We start from the raw sequence: 18,494 nt of genomic DNA, 5'->3' as shown, positions 1-18,494 counted from the left end.
TGCCTCCCCTCCTGGTGCCCCTCCCTCCAGGGGGTCCCCCCCGCAAGTGCTGGGAAAGCCACAGGGTGCCACAGAGATGGAGTGGCAGATGGATCGCCTCTTCCCTGAGGCTGGGCTCGGGGACTACAGAGGATCCCAGGGAGTGAGAGCTGCCCACGAGAGCCAGACAGCTAAGCATTCTGCCTGTGGCCTTGGGCCAGCTGATGCACTTCTGTGAGCACCAGTGTCAACTGATACGAGTGATGAACTTGACAAGTTGTTTAAGATGAAATGAGAGAGCACTTAGGGAGCACGTGATGCCTGCCTGGCTTGCAGTAAAGACTGCTGTTTGGTCACGAGGTCCCGAGGCCCTGAGACCACAGGCTGGACCCCAGCTGCTGGCTGGCTGTGGGCGACGACGTGGAAGACTCACCGACACGACAGTGAAGGCTGTGTTGACGATGCCGGAGCCGATGGTGGCATACACGGGCTGCTGCACCCCTGCCTTCTTGAAGATGCTTGTGGAGTAATAGAAAACCTACGGGACACGGTAGCTGGGGCTCAGCCGGGTGCTCTGGCTCTTCCCCGGCCTCTGTCCCAGTGGGTGCAGAACACACGGTCAGTAAAGGACACTGAAGAGGACACTGCAGGAGGGCCCTTCTGAGTTTGGGTTTTAAAGGAGAGCTGTTCCTCGGGCAGGGGTCCGTCTGCTGTTTCAGGTGTGGGATCTGTCCACAGGACGCCTTGGGCCCCAGGGATTGGCGGGGGGCACAGGAGAGGGTCGGTACGGGACACTCACAGCGTTGATGCCGGACAGCTGCTGGGACAGCTGCAGCACCACAGCAATGAGGATGGGCTGGCGGTAGGCTGCCGAGCGGAACAGCTCCAGGATGGTGACCTTCTTCTCCCGCATCATCTGCCGGCTCTCCTCCTTCATCTCCTGCAGGTCGCGGGTCACATCCGCGGTCCCACGCAGCTTCTTCAGCACTGAGGGGGCCGGAGGGAAGGCGGGGGTGGCTCAGCGCGGGGAGAAGGCTGGGGCAGGGGGCGGGGAGGGGCAGGGCCCGCCGTACCGCTCTTGGCCCGGTTCTCCTCGTTGCGGTTAATGAGCAGGAAGCGGGGGCTCTCGGGGCAGAAGGGCAGCAGGACGCACTGCAGCAGGGCCGGGATGAAGAGGACGCTTAGCAGCAGGGGCCACAGATCCTGGTTGCCCATGATGGAGTCCAGGCCGAACACCTGGGGGAGCAAGGCGGGAGCAGCGGCTGTGAGCACCCGGGTCAGGGCTCGCTCCCACCCCGCTCCGCCCAGGAGCCTTTCCCTGCTTCAGAGAGAGGGCTCTAGTTCTGAGTCTAGTTGTGCCACTAATGTGAGGCTTAACTTCTCTGAGGGGGCTTCCTTCACAGCTCAGTTGGTAAAGAATCCGCCTGCAATGCAGGAGACCCCAATTCGATTCCTGCATCGGGAATATCCGCTGGAAAAGGGAAAGGCTACCTATTCCAGTATTCTTGGGCTTCCCTTGTGGCTCAGCTGGTCAAGTATCTACCTGCAATGCGGGAGACCTTGGTTTGATCCCTGGGTTGGGAAGATCCCCTGGAGAAGGGAAAGGCTACCCGCTCCAGTATTCTGGCCTGGAGAATTCCATGACTGCATAGTCCATGGGGTCAAAAAGAGTTGGACCCAACTGAGCGACTTTCACTTTCACTTAACTTCGGTTTCCTCATCTGTGACAAGGGGAAAGCAGGACCTGCTTAACAGTATTTGGGGGTGGTGGGGATAAGATAACAGGATGGCAAACGTGTCTGGCAGGGGCCGGGGGGACTGCTGCCCTGCCACCAGATGATTTGGGGAAGGAGAAGGGAGAGCCCTGAGAGAGGGGAGTGTGTACATATATACAGGTATCAGGTGTGAGAGTCAATGTCAGGTTGAGAAACCAGTAGGCTGCCCTGTGCTTGGGTGCCCAGGGTGAGAAGAAAGGAGGCAAGGCTGACTGGGCAGGGATGAGAAGGGTCAAGGCAACTGGACTTGCTCTCCCACCAGGAATGGGGAAGCGGGGAGGATGATGAACGTGGTGTGTTCCTGGGACCTGTGCCTCGGATGTGGCCACGAGGCTGTCCTCTCCAGGGCTGTGGAAGGCTGGGCGAGGAGTCGAATCTGGACACACACCCAAGGGATGGAGCCATGGGTGGGTGCTTACCTGGGCGATGAGAATGCCGACGACGATGCCCAGCTGGTGTAGTGTGCCCAGGGCCCCTCGAAGCTCCGTGGGGGACACCTCCCCCACGTACATGGGCACAAAGCCAGTGGTCAGGCCGCAGTACACACCAATGATGAAGCGACCCAGGATCAGCATCTCAAAGGACTTGCCCAGTTTTGAGAAGCCCATGAGTACAGCGGACACGAAGGCCAGGAGGTTCATCATCAGCATTGAATTCCGCCTGGGTGGGGGGGCAGGTGAGGAGTGGAGGAGGTCACAGGTCAGGCAGGTCCCTGGAGACCCTTGGAAACCCCAGGGGCTGGGTCATAGATAATGCCCTAGGACAGGCAGAGAAGGCCCCCTCACCCCCTGACTCCCTGGGCAGGGCCAGAACCCCTTCTGCTCACCGGCCAAAACGGTTAACAAAAAGGCCCACGGAGAAGGAACCAATCATGCCTCCCACCGAGAAGATGGCCACAGACAGGGACCAGAGTGTGGTCAGCGTGGTGGGTGGGATGGGGTCCCCATAGCGCTGGATCCACGTCTGGTTGTAGAACTCTTCAATCACCTGCAGGAGAAGCAACAGCCTGGTGGGTGAGGCCGGGACCAATCGTCCTCTTCTCTCTCACTCCTCCTCAAAGAGGACCATTTTACCCCGGGATGCTGGAAGGGGCCCAGGGCCCCAGCCCCAGGCCCTTCCCCTTCGGTGGGCTTCAGTGCCCCCCGACCCTCACCTCCTTGTGAGAAACAAGGGGCTGGACTCTATCTGCGAGGGAGAGTGGTGCGAGCTCTCACACCTCCCCCAGGTGCAGGTTCCAGGGCCCTGTGGTTTCCAGTGCTCAACAGGACTTTCTGGGGATGATGGCAAGTGACCAGCACTGGGAGTTCAGGCAGTGCAGAGGGGCTCAGAGACACCTCTTCCGCCTGCATGCCCCCTTTTCCTTCAAGGTGCCTAAGGCCACTGGCCACTCTGGCTCTGTCCCCAACCCCGCTTCCTGGGGAGGAAATACAGCTAAACAGAGGCCCTGGGAGGAAGGGAGAAGCTCGCTCACTTTGCACTCAGGGTCTGCTGTGAACATCTTGCACCCAGATGCTCGTGAGACCAAGCTGCCACTTTCTATCCTCCAGGCCCAGGCCCTCCCGCCTGGCCTGGGAGATCCCCCCTGAAGGACCCATGGCCTCGTCCTCTCTCCCAGTTGCCCAGCTAGGAGGTTCGGGGAAAAGCTGCAGACAAGGAAGTAGTTCCAGGAACTGGAGACACCTGTCCTAGAACAGGCCTGCCCGCTAGCCCTGCCCCCACCAAGGGGAGGGCCTGGCCGCTCAGGCCCGGGAATGTGGCAGGCGGACAGCATCGGTTCTGCCTGCACACACTCTCTGCTCTCAGGTGATGCAGATACGTGCCCACTGCCTCAGGACGGGCCAGACCCACCCAGCCACATGTGTAGCTGGCACAGGCCCAGCATACCTAGAAACAACTTCCTGTGTACCCATGCCATCACACACTCACACACATATAAACATACTCGTGCTCACATAATCTGAGTATTCCCGGCTTCAGCAAGTCACAAACCTGCATGCCCCTGCTGCCCTCACCACCTGCAGCTCAAGCTCAACTCCACACCAGCCCAACCCAGGTGCACCCCTCCCCACTGCAAGTTCGGGTACCCTGGGCTGTATGCAGTCTCTCATGCAGCACGATCTCCGTCGGCACTGCTCTTTGACTGTCCTTAACCTTTTCAAGCCCCACGGTCCCAGGAATGCCCACTCAGTGATCTATTTGTCTGTCCAGGGAAGCTGGACTCAACCAAGTTCAGACTCAGCTCTACCACTCATCTCCAGGGCAAGTGATTGTATCTTGAATGATGACTTAGCAATACTCACTTCATAGTGCTGTGGGGAGTTAAGGAAACACACTTGCTTGGGACCACCACTGAGCTGAGGAGCCCACCATGCATGTTTCAGTTCTGGTTCAAGGGCAGTGCAGGCCACTGACAAAGGCTGACGGAGCCTGCATCCCATAAGTCAAAATCATGGCACCTGACAGTGTCTCTGCCTTTGGCTTAGGCACTGTTTCCCCACCTTCCACAGTTACTCCCCGAGGGCCTGCCCTGCCTTACCACGCTGAAACCTTTTGAAATCCAGCTCAGAGGGTTCCAGGAGTCCGTCCTCCCTGAGGGTAGGGACCCCAGTGGATTCACCCCAGGGCCTGTCCCAGGGCTCACGCAGGATGAAGGAAGCCATGAAAGGGCTTAGGCTTTCCTCCTAGAAACCCTTACATCTACCAGGGGCACAGAAAGCAGATTTCAACCAAACAAACACAAAGTGCTTGTGTTCTTCAAGGGACAAAACCAATCCCAGAGGAGGACTGCTTGGGCACAGCAATGCTCCATTTATCAGGCTCTGCAGAGAGCAAGCTGTCCTGGATAAGGGAACTGCCCAGATAAGTGACCCTCACCCCTCAGGGGGCCCATCGTCTGCGTGGAAATCTTTCGCCCTCCTACCCCTTACCCTCTGCTGCCGTGAGCAACTGGACGTACAAGCAGGGCTCGAGTGCACTGCTGACCTTGGGGCTCTGCAGGGCCAAGGTGAGGTGTTTGCTCCAGGTGGCATTTAATTTTTGCATTCTGTAGTTTACCCCCACCCTCTGTGGTTCAGATGCTTGTCTCACAGAACTCTCCCCACATGCGTTTTAAAATCTGCCAAGCCAGTTAATGAAGCTCATTTGAATTGTGTGCAAAGAGTCAATATGTATAGCATTTATGAGGTGTCGCCAGAGCCTCCCCAGTTACATCTCCCGCATGTGGTGACAAGTCAGAGGGTCCAAACCCTGTTCCAGGTGAGCCCGGGTGAGCCTCTTTCTCGGCTCCTGAGCCCCTTGCTGCTTTGACCACTGTATGGGGTTGAGGGAGGCTGAGAAGCCAGCCCCCTCTACCTTGCCCCAGGTTCATCCTCTTCACCCGCCAGCAGCACTTCCTGGCCGAGTGGAGGCTGCCTAGCGGGTTCCTGCCTCTGGACCTGGTGCTTGAGATTTGTGGGAAGAAGCCGAGTGAGGTTTTCCTTTCCCGCATGTGGTGTGTAGACTCTCTATCCTCTCCCCCGGGGGTGCATGCCCTATGTGGGGGGTGAAGTTGACCCTTGGCTCAGGAAAGGCAGAGGGTCCCTCAAGAACAGAAGAACCCTACACGGGGGAGAAGTTCTAGGGTCACTTCTCCCACCCAGCTGCTGCCCTCAGCATCATCCAGCAATGGCTGGGTGGCCCTCAGGGAAGAAGAGCCTCTTTGGGGTTAGTCGCTCAGTCCTGTTTGACTCTTTGCAACCTCATGGATTGTAACCCACCAGGCTCCTCTGTCCATGGAATTCTCCAAGCAAGAATACTGGAGTGGGTTGCCATTTCCTTCTCCAGGGGATCTTTCCCAACCCAGGGATCGAACCTGGGTCTCCTGCATTGCAGGCAGATTCTTTCCTGTCTGAGAACCTCCTTACTGCTTCCTTAACCGGATCCCACAGACCCACACTGAGGCTCCTGGCAGCCTCCTCAGCCGTGGCTCACGTGTGAGGCAAGGCCTCACGTGTACATCTTCTGAATGCTCCAGCCTCACATTCTGGTTACCAGCCAGGAAGATATATACCCTTGGTCCTGCCACTGCCCCACATCCAGTCACTCAGCAGGTCCCATCCCTAAAATTCACCTCCTAACCTGTCCTCCTCTCTACCCACACAGCACCTGTCCTAGGTCTCACCTGGATTCCGCTCCTGACTCCTCCCACCCACTGAAGCCAGATTCCGATTCCCACCATTACTCCCAGACTTGGCAGTCAAGCCCTGGACGTCAAGTGGACCAGGCTCAGCCCTCCTCGTCTCTGCTCCCCGTCCCAGCCTGTCCCCAGCCCTTTCCCTCTGTGTGCTAAGGAGGAAGGGTGGGTCCTGGTTGGCCCTGGCGCCAGACTCTCTGCCCAGGCATCCCCTCATTGGAGCCAGAGTGCAGAGTCTCACTCGGCAATACTATTGGGGGCCAGCATGGAGAAGCAGGATGGCCCTGGGCAGCTGCCATCCCTTTCCAGTAACAAGCTTTTCCTCATTCCAGCCCTTCTTCTAGGGGTGAGGGTGGGAAGAGGTTTGTGTCATGTCTGACATCCCCCTCCCTTCCATGCCTGAGTAGTAACTATGGGTGAAGGACCACACATCTGCCCGTCTGGAGCGGATGTTCTGACTTCCTCTGTGTCAGGGAAGTGTCTGTAGTGAGGCTCTGGGCATGAGGCAGAACCCACTGTCTGGCACTTGGAGTAAGCGTGTCACTGTTGTCTCAAGGAGAGAAGCCACCTCCTTGAGAGGAGCATTAGGGACAGAGTTTTCCATTTTTAAATTGCTGAAAAACAAAGCATTATCCTAACGAATGTATAGTATAAGAAAGAACTTGAATCACTAGGCGTTTGCCTTGGGGAGTAAAGCTCTATCTTCAGACCTTGCTGGCAGCCCTAGGCCGAGGGACCCAGCAGGTCTGCAGGGCCCCAGGGCATAGACTTCATCTGGGGATGGGGTAGGGGTAGTGAGGAGAGCTTTCGGATAAGATTACCCATGTTACAGGTAGTGAGTCCCCTGTCAGCAGGGAGCATACAAATCAAAATTTGGATCAGGGATTGGCATAAACAACTCATATAAAAGGATAGATAGAAAATATTAAGGTTTGCTGACCACATATGGCCTCTTCTCTTGCTTATTTTTCTTCCCTTTCTCTTCAAACTTCTAAACAGGGGAAAAACCATTCTTAGCTCACAGTCCTACAAAAACAGGCTGCTGGCTGGATTTGGTCCCCCTGCCAACCCATGTTCTAGAATTCCAGACTACTGCCAAGAGAAGGGGTATATGTTTTGGAACTTCTGGCTGGTCTCAACTTCTTCCCTGGAGAGGCCTGGTCTTCTAGATCATTCAGAGAGGGAAAATCAGTGCTCTTTCAAACCTTTCTTCTCTCTTTTAGACATACTGTCAGGATGAGGGGGTTAAACAGCCACTCAGTCTTTGAGCTCCACTTAGAAGGAAGAAAGGGCCGGCTTGTCCATTTCAGTCCCTCTTTCCCATTCCCTCCCCACCTTTCCCCCACATCTGGGGCTGCTGCCACCCCTCAGCCCCGAGGGGATGTCTCCACAGCCGGCCCAGCCACGCCCCAGGGTCAGCTGGGAGTTCAGAGACAGATGCTCCAGATGGGGCTGGACAGATAGCTTCTGGGTTCCCCTGGGGGCCTCTCCCTGGGGCCTGGGGAAGAGGCCCAGGCAGCCAGATGGAGCTAGAAGCTAGGCCCCACCCCCAGAGCAGATGACCAGACCACCCAGGTTGCTTCTCTGGAAGAGTCTTGACCTGGCTTCTCTCCAAGCCTTCGCTCTGACCTCCTCACCGGTCCTTGGCCTCTGGGGTCTCCCCTGCAAACAGATCTTCATCTCCCCTGCTCACAGCTCACACCCTCAGGATGAGTGTCTCTTCCCACCCCATGTGGCCACGCCCCGACGTGGCAGTGCCATCTGAGCGCCCCACACCTCTGCACCTTTGCCTTGCCTCTCCTTTGCCTTCTGCCTGGTAAGCTGTTGGGCACTATCCCTCCTCTGGAGAGCCTTTGTAATCACCTTCTCATTACTGCAGTGGTTCCCAAACAGGGGCAGCTTGGTCCCCCTCCGCCCTGGGATGGGGTGATGTTCGGAGACATTTTGGGTTGTCACCCTGGTAGGGGTAGAGGCCAGGGATGCTGCTAAACATCCTACAATGCATGGGACAGCCCCTGTAATGCCAAAGAACTCTCTGGTCCCAAACTACGGTGTTGAGAAAAACCCTGCTCCAAGGGCCAGGTACCCTCTCCCTCCCCCTTGTCTGTTTTCACCAGTCTGTCGGCATTTCCATTGCTACCCTGGACAGCTAACTAGGACAGGTAACTGTGAGGCCCTGTGTGCGCCCTCTACACTAAATTTCAACATGGGGATGGCCTGATTCATCCGGGTCCCAGCATAGGGCTAGAGGTTGAAAGCACTGTCACTAATTGAAAAACAAGCCATGAATCTGAGTGACTTAAGAGATGATGGAGCTGTGACAGGGTGTGATGGTGTAAGAGGTTGTGCAGCTGTGTGTGGGAAAATGAGACGTCTGTGCGTAACTAAGCTTGACTCGGCCTGAAGTCGGAGCAGGAAGGAGCAGCTGGGTAGCAGTTGTTGGCATGTAAGAGTGTTTCAGCGTCTGTAAGTGCAACTGCTTTTTCTTCTATGGGTGGTCAAGAACGCAGGCTGGAGCCAGGCTTCCTGGATTTAAATCCCAGCTCTATCACTAGCTGGGAGTTCTTGGTTTAATTGCTTAACATCTCTGTTCCCCAGGTTCTTATAAAACAGGGGTTACTGTGTCTACCTAATGGAGTTATTGCAAGTAACAATTAAATTACTCTTTCTAACGCATTTGGAACAACACCTGGCGCAGTGAGCTGTAAGCTGTGAGAGTCTGCGTAAGTGGAGATGAACAGAGGGGAGAGGGGCCCAGAGCTCTTTGGATCCAGGAGGAGATGCTGCCTGGGGCCTGGGCTGGGAAGTCCGTCTTGCGTGCAAGTACTTTCACTCACCAAGCTGGGCTGTCCTGGGCAGACCTTGCCTGCTCTCTAGACCAAGTTCCTCCTTTGGCAAACAAGGAACGTTGAGCCAACGGCCCGCCAGGCCCCTTCCAGCCCAAACGGTCTGGTTTCTGAGGGTGCCTCAGACTGCCTGACACTGTCCCCTGGCCAGGAACTCAAGGTTCCTCAATGGCCTTTAGTCATCTCTGTTGGCAGCTCAGCCACTTGGGGAGGGGAGAGGCGGTTCTCTCCACCCAGTGTGGTGGTCAGGATGCCCTTGCTCATTTGTTTGCTCTCTGTGTGGCTACACTCCCCTCCGCCCCGGGAGAGACAGGAGGCCTGGCGGCCATCTGTAGCTCAGCCTCTCACTCCCTGGGTGCCTTCAACCCAGCCTCCAGGCCTCCTTTATGAGCGGGAAGATAACCTTGGCCCCACCCACCATGTGGGGCTACTGTGGGGAGATAATTTATGAGGAGGTGCTTTGTAAACATTTAAGATAATGTTATGATTAATTAACCACTTCCAGGAGGAAGCCCTCTGGGGCCTGTTTTATGGGGGAGACCGAGCTCCTGGTAATGAACAGCAGCACTGGCATTCTCACCTCTGGTGGGGCAAGGTCTCCTCTGGTGAGCAGGCCAGCCTGGCCAGCGTGGCAGCTTTCCTAAGAGAAGAGCTTCTACACAGGAGTGGCCGGCCTCATGGCGTGGGCCGTCAGCGGGACACCTCACGCCACCGCATCTCCGACAGGCCTGCGAGTCCCCCTGCCTGCGATCCCTGCCCATCTGTCCCCTGGGGCCGGTGTGCCCTCCAAGGTCTAGCACAGCTGCCAACCCCTTCGCTAAGCCCTTCCTGTCTCTCCCGTCAGCCCTGCCCCCAGCATTAGTCATTCCTTTCTCTCTGTTCCCATAGCACCAAGGAGCCCTCCACTATTAATACTCCCGCTGTTCCCAAGGAGTCTCCCCACCCCACCCCACCCTCGCCCTCTGGATGGTTTTGGAGGGCAGGACAGGGCCCAGCTCTGACCCTGTGTCAGGCAGTCCCCTGAGGGCTGGAGGTCTCTGCTGTGTTCACAGCTCACCCTGCCTCAAGTTGAGAACGCTCCCTGGTCCGTCCCTGTGGGATGAAGATGTTGGCAGAAGCACTGTGCCGTCCTAGGATGATGGCTTTGGTGCCTCCCCAGGCAGGACTGTCGCCTCTGAGCCCCACTGTCATCTCCCACTCTGGTGTCATCCTCTCCCCTCTTCACTTAAGTTTATCACATTTGCTCCTGGTTGAGAAAATCTACAGCCAGACTTATGAGGTTGTTTGTAAAGCGTAAGAGTAAACAGGCAGAGTGCCCGAGCACGCGCCCCCTGGAAACACCACTCAGGTGTCTCGCCTGGGTCCCCAGAGGCTGGCTGCCCAAGTGACCTTTGGACAGGTGCCCGCAAGTGCTCCCGTGAACGTTTACAACTGGGCCTCTGTGCTGCCCATTACGCTTCCAGGTTCCCTGCCCGCTGTCCCGCCCGTCTGCCACTGAAATTCTCACCTTTCACCTGTAGCTGATTAGATGGGAGGCCCCAAGAACTGGAGGACGTCACTCTGGGTTTGTCCACACCTGCACCCTCAGAAGTGTCTTAGTCCCTTCCGGCCAAGTGCAACCCCATTGCCTCTGCTCCACCACCACCTGCCTCCTTAAGGACCCCCCTCCCCCAGCCCCCACCCCAGCTTCACCCTCTCCTCCACTGATTCCTGACAATCAGTTTAAAAATGAAGTCTTTGTATTAGAAAAGAAAAAAATCCTAGCCCCACAACCCCTCTGGTGACCACTCCTTTCCTCCTTCTCCACCAGTCCCTGGGAAGGGCCGTCTCTGCTCTCTCCCACCTCCCTCCTCCCTCTTGAGCCCACTGCAGGGGGCTTCTACCCACAGGACTCCGCTCTGTCAGCCTTGCCAATGCAGGGCCACCATCGGGTCTTCTACATTCAGCCACACTGGCTGCTGTGCCCGGGTCATCCTCTGGAGCCCAACAGCATTCCTTCAGTTGTCCTCATCCGAGTGCCTGTTCCCACCGATGGGCACTGCTCTAGGGACCGTGGACCCTCATCCTCAGGCGCTTCCATTCTCTCTCTGGCTCAGGAGGGTCTTGTCTCCCAGCTTGGAGGTGCCAGCTCTCTTCCTCCTCCTTCCCAGGACCTACTGTCAGTGGGGGTGCTGTCCCGGGCTTGCCCCTCACTTCTCTGTTTTATTCACAGTCTCTCCAGGAGATCCTTCTCTATCACTCGTTGGATACCAGTGACCCACCTGTTAGCTTTCTTCCCCTGGCTACCCTCTGAAGAAAGAGACCCCCGTGTCCAAGTGTTTGTATGCTGTGTCACCAAACCTCAGGTCCTGCGTGTCCCACAGCACCTACCTTCTCTTCCTCCAGCCCCAACGTCAGTCAAAGCTAGAAGCCAGTTTTAAACCCCACTCTCTCATCCTCAGGTTGAACCGATGACCAGCTCCTGCCCATTCTTCCTACTCAGTGTTTGTTTTTCTAACCCTCTTACAACAGCTGCCTTCTCACTGTTTCCTCGTCTCCAGTCTCACATTCTCAGACCCAGCCCACTGCACCAGACGCCTGAAACATTTCCCTAAAATGCAAATCTGACCCGCTCTGTCCTCTTCAATGGGATCCTATTGTCCTCACCCTGAAGGCCACCCTCCCCAGCTCGGCCTCCGCGTTGGTGCCCACGGGCCCATGCTCACTGTGTCCTGCCCTGCCGGGGGCTGGAGATTCTGCATATGAAACTGCCGACCACAAGGATCCTCTGTGGTCTGCTTCTGGCTCACCTCGTCAGCCTCCCATCCTTCTGCCTCCTCCCATTCTACCCTAGTGACACAGAGACTTTCTCTCCTCTGGGCACTTTCTTCCCATCTTTGTGGGCCCCTGCTTACGACAAACCTGTTCTGTTTCTGGAAAACTCCTCTATCCTGCTCCCAGAGTCCTAGTTCTGTCACTCCGTGTAACTCCCCATGTGATCACAGTCAAGTGATCACTCTTGACATAGTGTGATCATTTCACCCAGTACTGCTCATCTCTGACTGTACATGAGAACCAGCTGGGGAGCTTTAAAAATGTGATGCCCAGACAGCATCCCAGACCAATGAGATCAGACGGTGAGTGTCAGGGGACTCCAGTGTGCAGTCAAGTGGAGAACTCAACCTCCCTCTTAAGACAGTACACACTTTGTATCTGAAAGGATTCCCAAAGGGAGCCGACTCCAGGGCACACACCTCGGCAGATCTGCTCAGAGCACTTAGCAAAACCAGGCTTGGGACGGTTCCAAGCATGGGCCTGAGGTCGCCCATGGAAAAGCCCCATCACTTCCACTGCAGCTGAGTGTGACTCAGCAGGCCCGGCCTTGCTGGTGACCTGCTCCCCAGCTTTGGGCGTGGCCCCCGCTGCCACTCTCTGCCTCTTTGGAGGAGGCCCCACTCTGACTCCTAGTCACCACCCCACTCCCCCAAACAGGCCTGGATCCTCAGAAGCCAGCCACACTCACTTTCTGGCCTGACCCATCTAGACCGTGAACATGTTCAGAGGACTTGTCAATTCTCATTTTGTCCTGCCCGGGGAAGGTATGGACTTTTAAACTGACAAGGTGGTTGGTCAGGAAGATGGCCTGAGATTGTGTAAACAAAAGAGTCTGGCTTCTGACTCCACGTCCCCTAACTATGTGACCTTGAGCCTGCTGGTCATTTCATCTGCCCTGAGCCGTGGTTTTCAGGTCTATAAAGTGGAAATCACAGCCCAATGTTATGAATATACACAGCAGGCCTGGTATAGAGGAGGGACTTGTCACAGTCTCCTCTCCGGCTCCCTTCCTTTCCCCTCCTCCCTAAAGCAGTGGGCTGGCTAGGCTGGAGGCACTCACTGGGGTCCCTCCCTGTCCAGACACTCAAGTGAACAAGTGAGAACAGATCTGGGGCGTGTTGTGGGGAGAAGGGAGTAAGCAGATATGTACCCTGCCCTGGTTCCTAGGAAAAGAAGCCATTTTTGCTTTGCCTGGCCCTGGGGCCTGCAGGGAGACAGGCAGTTTCAGCCTAGAGTGGGCTCCCTTACAAGGGAGTGTGCCACGTGTGGACGGGTGAGAGCACGGGTTCAGGGACCACCTGGAGAGGAGGCCACCAAGGCAGACTGATGCTGCATCCTGGCTCCATCCCTGACTAGCTGGTGATGCCGGGCGGGCTCTGGCCATTCCCCACACCTGCAGGGTGGGAGTGGGCATGGCTACCTGCCTGCCTGCCTTACAGTGCGGTGTGAGCATCAAGTGAGAGAATCACCAAGGCAGCCTCTGTAACCCAAGGGCCACGTGAATGCATCACTACACGGAGCATGGCTGTGAGTTCTACAAATGTCTGTGTTGTGGGGGAGGTTGGTCGAGATGATCTATAAAGATCCCTTGACTCTGTGGGCCTTAAGATTCCAAGGCCAAAGCTATGAGTCTCTAACCCGTTTAGGGTCAGAATATTCGCTGGAGATGTCTCCAACATCCAGGAGGCAGGGTGAGTGTGTATGTGGGCGGGGTGTGGTGAGGGTGCACAGCAGAGCCTGCTGGTGTTGAGAAACCAAGGACGGGATAACACTCACCTTCTGGGGGGCATTGATGACTCCAGTGTTGTAACCAAACTGCAGGGAGCCGAGCACTGCCCCTCCCACAGCCAGCATGAGGCGGCCCGTCAGCTTCTGCAGAGGAAAAAAAAAACCCACACTGTTACAGGCATGTCGGGGCCCAGTTAATAGAGGGCAGGGCTTGGCTGGCAGGTTCCCGTTCAGATATCTTGCCTGACTTCTGGCACCACACCAGCCTTTCTCCCGAGAAACTTGGCCACTTCCTGACCTCAGGTGCCCAAACCAGCCCTGCCAACTTCTAGACACGGGGCTGGCCAGACTCATTCCTGGGGAGAGGGGAATTAGGGTCTTCTCTCTCTCTCTGAAGCCATGGCCTGGCATTCACCTCATTGCCCTGGTGAATCCTGAGGTTGAGGTAGCCCCAGATTCTGATTAAGAGGCCCAGGAACCCAATGCAAGGGGGTGCCAAGTGATGTGGGAAGAGCACCATAGATGGGTGGGGGAAGTACCCTGGATTTGGAGCCGAAGATGCAGGCTTCTAATTCCAGTCTACTGACTTCCTTGCGCTGTGAATTCCACCAGGCAGATCCCCGTCCCTACTCCTCCTGGGCCCTGTTAGCTGCAAATCCTTGCGTCTAGTCACAGAGCGGATACCAAGGTAGAGACCAATTCCAACTCACTCAGGGGGTTGCAGAGAACCAGACTGAAGCTCAGGACAACCATCCTGAGACCACGAGCTTCCCGGGTTGTTTGGACACAGATGACATACCAGCCAGGAATGTGCTTTGCTAAAGTAACGTGACACAAGGTGAGTAGAGTCCTGGGTCAAGGTATTTCCAATGGGCAAAGGGCTGGGGCAGAAAAAGGGCGGTGCGTTTGTGTCTCCCGGAAGCCAAGGGCAGGAAGGTGGCAGGCAGGGAGGAGGCCAGCCAGCAGGAGGGCCTGGGTGAGTGAGGTGCCTTGCTAGAGAAAGTGAGAGAACTTTTTTTTTCTCCCTTGTAAAATGAAGAAGCCAGTTAAGGCAGGCTCTTAACTGACTGAAAGGACGGAGCCTGGGGGTAGGAGGGAGGGACGTCAAAGAAACAACGGGTATTCACCAGGGGCATCACACACTGAAGTTGGCACTGGAGGGGAGGGGTAGAGGCACAGATCCAGAGCCACACGTACCTGCGGAGGGGAGAGCCTCAGCCTGGCCATGGCCTCGCTATAGGCCTCGGTCTCCCTTCCCCTCCCAGAACCCAGAAGCAGCTCTGACTTCAAGATCCTCACAGATATTGCTGGGTTTAGGTGTTAACTAGATACGTTCCTAGTATGGTCTTTTCATTCTCCAGAAGCCGTGAGACCAACGATTGCAAAAGCCAAGGTTCTCACGTCAGAGGCTGAGAAAGAGGAAGGAGGTTTTGGCCAGCTGGAGTTCAGAGCTGATTTCTTGTTGGGGGGTGGGGGGTGGGAGCTGGGTCCTCCCTTCCCATGGCCCCTTTCTGGCCAAACTCTGGTCATTCATCCTAGACAGTGGGGCTTTCCTCCTGGCAGGCTGCACTCTTTTTCAATCCGGTCCCTCACGGCCCACCCTGCCCAGCATACCCTAGCACTCCCACAGCCTCCTCTCAACTGCCTAGGGAGTCTTCAGACCCTGGACTGTCGGCTCCAAGTGGGGGGTGAGCACCAGATAGACCTCCTCTGGGAAGGGGCCCAGCCGAGCCCAACTCCCAGAGTGACCACTGGGACTAAGGAAGAAGATATCCCGAGGACAGGAGGGCATGACAGTGGCTGTTGACGCCCACACATGGGCGCTTTCTGCCCACGAGTCATAGGCGTCAGCTTGGGGTCGGCCTTGAGGTTGGCCATCATCTGATACTAATGGTATTCAAGATATGTATTTTCCTAGTACACACAAGAATAAACAGAAAACTAGCAACGCAAACCTATGATTCGAAGAAATGTGGCATAGCTATATAATAGGGTACCTAAAAAAGAAAGCTCTTTAGGTAGCGATTTGGCCTATTCCTCTTGTTATAATTAAGTACGAAGCAAGGCTTCAGAACAGTGTGTTGTATGCTACCTTTTGCGTGGAGGAAAAAAAGGCTGGGGGTGGGGGAGAATATACATACCTATTTATTTAAAGGAATGTACAAGAAAGGTAGCAGTGTACCTTGGGGATCTGGGTGGCAGAGGCAGGGTAGAAGGAAACATTTTCATTTTCCATCCTTTTGTACATTTTGTCACTTCGTATCACATGAATGTATCACCTATTCAAAAATATTTTTTACAAGTCTTGTGGTTTCATATTATTTAGAACACAGCAATTTAAACAAACATAAGTGAAAAATGATACAGATGATATGCGGATCTGGTAAAAATCACTCCCTTGCCTGAATGACACCGCAGGAGGGGCTCTGTGGGGGATCTGTACTATTACTACAGGCCCTATCTCAGTCTGGCTCTGATGTGCCAGGGGTCTCTGGGCCTCTGAAGTCAGTCTTGGGGGCCCCACTGAGCAGCTGTGCCTCTGGGAGTGGGGCCTGCCACCTGTCAAGGTCAAACTCTGCTTTACAAAAACTGCCCACCCAACCACGGGGTTATATGCACTCCACCCGGGCAGGCTATTGCAGCAGAACCTACTAAAAGTGATTCATGTTCCCGGCCCTGTACCTGACATCAAGGAAAAGCATCAGGTCCACTGGGAAGGGGGAAACTGGTGTGATCCAAGCTTCATCTGGGGCACTACGGGAGCCCTGTGGGGACAAACTTGTCATTTCACCTGGGATGATCAATCAAAGGTGGGTTCCTGGGAGGTGACACTGGATTTGGGCCGCGAAGGACATGCAGGGAGTCTGCCAAGGGGAGAAGCAGTGGCAAGACTGCATTCCAGGCAGACAGAACAGTATGTGCAGGGGAAGATGGGGGGCCCAGCACAGTTGGATTCATACTCAGTGTGGCTGGATGCTTGATGCAGGGGAGGAGCATGGCCCTGCTCCTGGGTAGGCACACGGCACCCATCTCTGCCTCTGCTGCACCCACCACACCCAGCGTGATCACTACTGGACTAGGAACCAGGAGACCCAGGCTGAAGGGCAGAGTGCTGTTTCCCTTCACCTTGAAATTGGTCTTCGTGGTGGCTTTGACTCTGGGTCTCAGTTTCCTCACATGGGAAATGGGGTAAGAGTGCCTTCCCTAAAGGCCTGCTGTCAAGTTCTGGGTCAATGCCCATCATGGAGCCAGCAGAGTTCACTTGACAGGTGTCTGCTGAATCAGGGAGGGATGGGGAAGCCATCTGCCTCCACCAGCCCCGTGGCTGGAACTGAAAGGCAGCGATACAATCCATTCATTCAACGTGTATTTATTTAGGTGCCAAGCTGCTGGACTAGTTGATGAGAAGGGTTCCAAGCTCCACAGATCATGGCTTTCTCATGGAAGCCTTTTATAGAGGTGAAGGAGCAACGGAGAGCCCAGAATCTGAGAGCCCCGGCCACCTATGACCACCTCTGCAGAATGGGACTACCTTCTAGAATACCCCTTGCCATTCCAGACCTTTGCCCTTGCTGTGTCCTCTACAGTCTCCAGCTTCTGCTCCAAGTAGTCGGGAATACCCAACTGCTGTTCCCCCAACTGCTGTTCCCCCACCACACTGGGAACTCCTGAAGAACGGGACCTTGAGTGCCCAGAGTAGGACGCAGTGCTGACTGTTTGTACAAAGGTAACCGGTCACTTTTGAAACTAGTGTTTTGGGCAAAACTGGCTCTGTGAGTATCTATTCCCCCAGCACAGCATTCATCCTAACATATTTCAACTTGGTCATGTAGCAAACCCCTGATGAGGACTGGAACATCAGCTCTGAGGGCTGGAAAAAGCTTAACAGTAACTCTCCAGCCTCCACCCCCACCCCACAGGGAGGTAAAGGCCTCTGAGTTCAAACCCTGATTCTCTGAGGGGTGCCCCAGGCAAATGTCTGGGCTCAGGGCCCTGCACAGAGGCGGCTCTCATGCCCCCATCCCTCACCACCCCCACCCCAATTCTGGGGGTCCTGAGGGCCACTGAGAGCTCTCCCTCTCCCAGGAAGCCACCCGTGAGGTGCCTGCCAGCTTTGGGACCTCTCCTCCCACACACGGAGATGCCGGGGGGCCTGGCCAGGTCACGTAACTTGCCGCAATTCACGCATGGCCTTTGACCTGAGCCTGTGGGCCGGGCCTTTCCCTGGCACACACTCCAGCCCTGGGCTCTCCTGGTCAGTACTAGCAAAGGCAGGGCATGTGGCCACGCCACTGAGGTAGGTCACTCCCTGTGGGAGGAGGGTCTGTGAGGAGGGTCCCAGGGCCGCGATGAGCCACAGGTCACTCATATCCCTTCCTCCTCCCATAGCTCCCACATGGCCCTGGGGTGCATTGACCAGGGAACAAGGCCTGCATGGCCCCCAGTTCTAAGGGGGGTGGGGCAGGGGCTTATTGGATCCATTACAGCTCCTTTTTAATTGATTTTGTGTACATTTCTAAGATTCCATTTGAACAAAATTCTGGTCAATACAGAAAGAAGCCCAAGAAATTGCAGAATTGCTATCATGCTCTCCTGTGATAGATGGGGAGCCTAAGGTCAGAAGGTAGGGGCCAGGATACTTGGCAAACAGAAGCCACTCCTGGGACTTGAGTTCTTTGGATTCCTGGACAGACATTTTACTCTTTGAACACTTCCAGCCTTCCAGGTCTTTTCAAGAAGTGTGATAACCCTGGGAAGCATGACCTTCAGGTGACCTGAGGCATTTATTTACTCCTCTCCAAGCCCTTTTCTTCAAACCCTCCAGGGATGTCAGGACTTCTGCATGGCTGAGCCACTCCTGCACCCCGCGGTGGCCCTAGAGGCAAGAAGGTGCTCATCAATCTTTAAAGCAAAGAGGAGAGGAGGGAGCTGCTGCTTTTATCAGCGCCGGCAGCACCAGCCAGGCCCCGGGCAGCGTGCCAGGGCTGCTTCCACATCCTGATTTAACCACCACCACCAGGCTCTGGGGGAGAGATTGCTCTCACTTCATGGAGGAGAGCATGGGAGGCTCAGAGAGGCAAAAGCGGATAGCCAGAAGGCCTTTGGCTGCTGCGAAGCTTCATTTCGAGGGGTCTCTGCTGCCAAATCCTTCCTGCTCACGTCCTCCCTCTGCTTCCGGGT

The 18,494-nt window shown here is 55.7% G+C and overlaps 1 protein-coding gene across 1 annotated transcript in view; it reads right to left on the bottom strand.

Moving 5' to 3' along the window:
• The window catches only part of SLC2A1 (solute carrier family 2 member 1), a 28,192-nt gene that overhangs the window by 2,969 nt on the left and 6,729 nt on the right, over nt 1–18,494 (bottom strand). Inside the window, exons 2-7 of the mRNA XM_061122200.1 lie at nt 13,362–13,457; nt 2,581–2,741; nt 2,174–2,414; nt 1,053–1,215; nt 779–966; nt 413–517 (exon numbers count right to left, since the gene is read on the bottom strand). Of these exons, the coding sequence (XP_060978183.1) occupies nt 413–517; nt 779–966; nt 1,053–1,215; nt 2,174–2,414; nt 2,581–2,741; nt 13,362–13,457 (954 nt within the window). The remainder of the gene's footprint in view (nt 1–412; nt 518–778; nt 967–1,052; nt 1,216–2,173; nt 2,415–2,580; nt 2,742–13,361; nt 13,458–18,494) is intronic.

This window comes from Dama dama, chromosome 20, assembly GCF_033118175.1.
Source record: "Dama dama isolate Ldn47 chromosome 20, ASM3311817v1, whole genome shotgun sequence".
In the NCBI taxonomy this organism is placed as follows: domain Eukaryota; kingdom Metazoa; phylum Chordata; class Mammalia; order Artiodactyla; family Cervidae; genus Dama; species Dama dama.
The sequence above is the reverse complement of the archived record's forward strand: the minus strand, read 5'-3'. Positions and strand labels throughout refer to the sequence as shown.